The sequence below is a fragment of the Epinephelus moara genome, chromosome 19, assembly GCF_006386435.1.
Source record: "Epinephelus moara isolate mb chromosome 19, YSFRI_EMoa_1.0, whole genome shotgun sequence".
Classification (NCBI taxonomy): domain Eukaryota; kingdom Metazoa; phylum Chordata; class Actinopteri; order Perciformes; family Serranidae; genus Epinephelus; species Epinephelus moara.
The window spans coordinates 2,577,638-2,583,393 of NC_065524.1; the positions used below are offsets into that span (position 1 = coordinate 2,577,638).

Here is a 5,756-nt window from a genome sequence, read left to right on the forward strand (position 1 = left end):
TTTTCCTTATCCGCTGCGAGGGTCATAAGGACAGAGGGATGTCGTATGCTGTAAAGCCCTGTGAGGCAAATTGTGATTTGTGATATTGGGCTTTATAAATAAAATTGATTGATTGATTGATTGATTAAAACCCCAGAAACTGGTTGTGGTGGCTGTTTTTCTTTGGTGTATGTTCAGTTTCATTTATCTGCATGCTGTTCAGTACTGTTGTACAAACTATATTTGAACGTAGGTTTGAGTAAATTAAGACACTAACATTATAGACTATTCAGACATATCTATTTTAATTTCTTTACATAACAATGTTCCAAAAACAAAAGAGAAATAGACTATTTTTATTCTCTTTTTGTGATGACATTGATAATTTGATAAGCCTACTACCACAATTACTCAAAACAATATGATCAGGTTTCTCAATTATCTTTTTCTGTGTAATATTTAAGCTGACATGTTAGTATCTGCTTTATGATTGTAACATGATAACGCTTTTTTTCCCAAGATTGTCCTTGAGGACTCCTCCCCTGTGCAGATGAATGATGCAGAGTGTTCATGCGTGGCTGGAACAGCACTGTGCAACCATAATGTTGCACTGCTGTACCAGACCGCACACTACTCTCAGCTGAACATCGCTGCTGTTCCCCCAGTCCTGAGTTGTACAGAGACAGAGCAACGCTGGCACAAGCCAAGAATTATGGTAAGTCTGTGAGCACTATAAAACTACATTTAAGCAAGGATTTGCTATGTGAATTTACAGTATATCTTTGTCAGTCAGAGCTGAATTGTGTAAATGAATTGATTTTCATGTCTTTCTTCCTACAAACTTATTTTACACATAGATTTTTTTTCTGTAAAAATAGCCAACTTTATATTTTTTATATTCTGTCACTAACACACCCTCCACCAGACTAACTACAAAGGAGACCCAATAGTTTTTTTTAAAGACCATTAAAATAAATGTTATTATTAATAGGGTGTGAAGCCAGGCCGGGTCAGTGACATGGTGGTGATGTCTACCAAGCCAAAGCAGAGGACTGTTGCTAATGGTGTGAGGTAATTATGTCTTACGTTATAACCTGTTATACAAAACTGTGATTGTCTTCCAGTGTAAAATTATTCTTTCTTATTTGAATTATGAAATGAAATTCCACACAGGAGCACACTTTACAAAGCAGTGAGGGGGGAGCTGCCTGATCCTGATGTCCTGAAAGTGGCTGAGGTTTATAAGGACTTTTCAGCAGACATTGCACCACTCATCACCACCATGGCAATCAGTGCTGATGTCCCACTGGTTGACTCAGCATTAGGGAAAGTTCAGGAAGGCAGTCCCATCTCCTACCAGCACCCAGTGGCTGTGAGCCGTACTGTGTTATTCCACCCAGATGCCCCTCCACCACCACCTCTACCTCTAGATGGTTACAGGTTGGAGCCTACTAACTGCCAGTTTATGTGCAGTCTCCAGCAGCAGCTACATCTGCAGTCTCTAGAAACTCATTTGGAAATGGCCAGGAAAATACGTAGAGGTTGCTACAAGGGAGCAGAGTGTCTCTGTAGAGTGGCACCGAGTCAGGAGGAATAGGATCACATCCTCCCGCTTCAGGGAGATTTGCCATGTCCGTGGTCAGAGCTCAGCAGAACACCTTGCTGAGCGAATAAAAAAGGGTGTGGCTCAAACAGCATTGATGAAGAGGGGCCTTGCATTGGAGCCTGTTGCCATTCAGGAGTATTGTCGGGTAAAGAACACCAGTTACTGGCCTTGTGGCTTTGTCATTCACCCGGATGCTCCCTGGTTAGGGTCATCTCCTGACGGGGTTGTGTTTGATCCAACTGAAAATCCACCCTTTGGCCTGCTGGAGATCAAATGCCCAAATGCCAAAAGCTATGTTGACTGTACATACTTAAAATTGCAAAGCGACACCATGAAATTAAAAAAGCAGCACAGCTACTACTGGCAGGTCCAAGGCCAGCTCCTAATTACTGAATGGAGTGGTGTGACTTTGTTGTGTTTGCAGAAGAGGACATGGTAATCCAGAGGATCTACAAAGATACAGAGGTTGCTGCAGTCATTAGGGAGAAGGGAGATTACTTCTTTTTTTACTTTTACATGGCATGTTGCTTGGAAATCTGAAGTCAGTGGTGTGTGATGTTGAGTAATGAAAAAACTTACTTCAACTGTAAAAAATAATAATAATAATAATAATTATCAGAAGTTATGACAGAGATATTGGTAAAGAGATGTTTGTAAATCAACCATAAATCTTTCATGTGGCCTGCAGTATTTTTTTTTTTTTTTTTTAAAACATCACCTAATGTGATTTACTTCAGTGTAATTAAAGACTTGAAGCACAGAATGGTTGTTGCATTTGACTTTTTTTTATTAGAATATGCCAGCAGAGTATTTTAACAGTACAAACATAGTCACCTTTCATTTTCATAATTTACAATCTCATTTATAAAAACAAACAAAATAGAAATGTAACAGGAATTCTCACTCCTTATCTCTAAACGGATAAAATTAACGTAATCTCAGATCTATTTTACAATTTGTAGAATGTTTTGGGCAATGTTAACAATGCTGACATGTAAATATTTGGCAGTCAACTGCTTTCAACAGACTTAAATATTAGTACAAAGGTTACGCTAGATGAATCATTTTATCAATTGGTATCACAAAATAAATGTACTTTCTACAACATAAATTAAAACTTGGATATAAATAGTATATAGAATCTCTCTCTCTCTCTCTTTCTCTCTCTCTCTCTCTCTCACATTCACTCACTCACTCACTCTCATATCATGGTTTGGGGCTGCATGAGTGCTGCCGGATCTGATAATGACCCAAAACACGCCTAGTAGATCACATCTGCCTTGCTGAAGAAGGTGAAGGTGATGGACTGGCCAAGTATGTATCGAGCCCTAAACTCACCTGTGCACCTGTGGGGCATCCTCAAGCTGAAGGTGGAGGAGCGCAAGGTGTCTTCACATCCATCTGCTCCACGATGTCATCATGGAGGAGTGGGAGAGGATTCCTGAAGCAACCTGTGAGCTCTGGTGAATTCCAGGCCCAAAAGGGTTAAGGCAGTGCTAGATAATAATGGTTGGCACACAAAATATTGACACTTTAGGCACAATTTGGACATGTTCACTGTGGGGTGTATTCACTTATGTTGCCAGCTGTTTAGATGTTGATGGCTGTGTTTTGAGTAATTTTCAGAGGAAGGTAAATCTATACTACTATACAAGCTGCACACTGACTACTTTAAGTTATATCAAAGTGTCATTTCTATAGTGTTGTCCCATGAAAAGATGTAATAAAATATTTCCAAAAATGGGAGGGGTGTACTCACTTATACACAGATACTGTAAGAGTAATTTAATAATTATGCGATCCATAATCCAATTAGTCGACTAATCGTGTCAAAAGTCAGTGACTGGTCGACTATCAAAATAGTCGTTAGTTGAGGCTCTATTCAGCACTGTCAATTTGAAATAATGTTCTGTTATTGAATAAAGGGGTGGAAATAATTTTTTTTTTTTTTTAACCGATTCATCGATTAATCGAAAAAATAATCGAATCGATTATTAAAATAATTGTTAGTTGCAGCCCTAAATAATTATGCTAGCAGGTAAAAACTGTTTAAAAAGTGACTGAGGGTGATGAGAAAAATATTGAGAAGGTGGTATTTGACCGAACATTAACTAGGAACCCAAGAAACTTCATACAAATGCACTTACAAACTACAGACTAGAATTAAAATTAATGTAGCGCAAGGCAACACCTGCAGCCCCAAATGTTTTTGAAAGTTTTAACTTCAAAGTCCAGAAATCATGTAATGCAACATCTGTAAACTATACACAGCGTGCTCATGTTTATGCTCATGTTTTAGGTTGTAACTTCCATGAGTCACAATCAATGTTTACCTGCCCATGCCTTCATCAGTGGTCCATTCTGGTAGTTTACCAGGAAGCAAGCCACACTGAACAGCTGATCAATGTTTCCACACACTGATAGCGGTATGACTTTGTCAAAGAGTTTGTTCTCCTTAACCCTCCGGATACACCGCTCAACATGGACTCTCAAGCGGGCAATAGACTGCTTCTGCTGAACATCCTCCCTACACATTTGGGTGTTTGTGTGTTTTGAAAGAAAGGCAGGTCGGTAAACCTTGCAGGGAACGAGGTTGTCCACAAGAAAGCCCTTGTCTACCATAATAGCCATGTCTGCCGTGAGGAGTTTGGTAATGCCAGATAGCTTGAAAATCTCCCTGTCGCTCATAGAACCTGCATACAACGCAGACACAAAGGTGATGGGACCATGTGGTGCAATACCAATCATGGCCTTGAATGTGGTGTGTGATTTATATGTTGAAAACACCTCACTCTGCAAAAGGAGAGAGGAGGGAGTTTGGCAAAATATTTCTGTACAGTCAAGCACCACTTGTGTGTCAGGGAATGATGAAAACTCTGGTGGTAAGTGAGCTTTGACTTCTTCTGCTGGTAGCCACAGGCAGATGGAACCAAGTAGATGGTACAGAAAGTGTGTCCAGGTAGCAATGATTCTGCTGACTGTGGTGCGATGAATACCAAAACGGTTGGCAAGATCTCTGAGAGGCAGGCCCACAGACAGGTGCATCAGAAACAGCAGTAATTCATCTATGGGTGCAAGTTTCTGTGAAAATAAACAAATAATAAAGAAAAAAACAAATTAGCCCTGGTTATAGTTTCTTGACTTCTTATATAAAGACAAATAGGGTGTTATTATTTACCTTACATGTCTCGACTGCCAAAGCCTGCAGTCCTCATCAGAGGTGTTGCTCAAATAAATCAGCTGACAGGAAGCTTCAGCAACACATCTGATGAACACTTCAGGCTTTGGTAGTCAAGACATGTAAGGTAAATAATTTATATAAGAAGTAAAGAAACTAAGTGAAAACAGTGAAATCAGTCTAGCCATATATATATAGCTGTTACACACAACTAGTTACATAAGTTAATCAGCAGACGCTTTTGTACAGACAACTTACAAAATGTGCAATCACTAAAGTAGGTAAAACAGAACTCAGCTGAGTCATCATCCAACTGTCATTATCTTTCTATTTAATAAAGCAGAGACCAATTAAATCTAACCTATCTACAGTGTTAAGCATGACCTTCATTTCTTTTGTTTTTTGAGACCCTAATTACATAACTTACTGTTGCTCTTAGTTGAGTTGGCTCATTGCTGTTGGCAGAGGCAGCATTGGCACTGGTGATCCGCACCATCTTAGTTTTTACAGCGGGCTCCACCAGTCGCCAAAAGGCTTGGAAATGCTTGTATGACGCAAATCTAAAAATTTAATGATAATCACTTTAGACTTTTTTAGATTATGGTTGTTTACTATGCATTACTGAGAAACACAGACAGTCTCTCTCTCACACACATGCGATCACTCACTCACTCACACACATGCACTCATGCACGTACGTACGCACGCACGCACGCACGCACGCACTCACTCACTCACACATACTCAACTCAACTCAACTCAACTCAAACTTTATTTATAAAGCACATTTAAAACAACCAAGGTTGACCAAAGTGCTGAACAGGTCAATAGAAATAAACAAGCAAATACAATGAGGTACCTAATAGTACACCACAATAATAACCATAAGATACATAAAATACAATACAATAAAATAAAATACAAGAGTTATAAAATAAGATCAAAATAAGCTAAAATGTTTGGGTGTCCAGCTCAACCTGAGTTAAAAGCCTG

At 39.2% G+C, this 5,756-nt stretch overlaps 1 protein-coding gene across 1 annotated transcript in view; it reads right to left on the reverse strand.

The window, feature by feature from the left end:
• Positions 1-2,429: 2,429 nt before the first annotated feature.
• Positions 2,430-5,756, reverse strand: part of LOC126406435 (uncharacterized) — a 5,801-nt gene continuing 2,474 nt past the window's right edge. Inside the window, exons 2-3 of the mRNA XM_050070711.1 lie at positions 5,191-5,323; positions 2,430-4,666 (exon numbers count right to left, since the gene is read on the reverse strand). Coding sequence (XP_049926668.1) covers positions 3,908-4,666; positions 5,191-5,323 — 892 coding nt within the window. The 3' untranslated portion in view covers positions 2,430-3,907. The remainder of the gene's footprint in view (positions 4,667-5,190; positions 5,324-5,756) is intronic.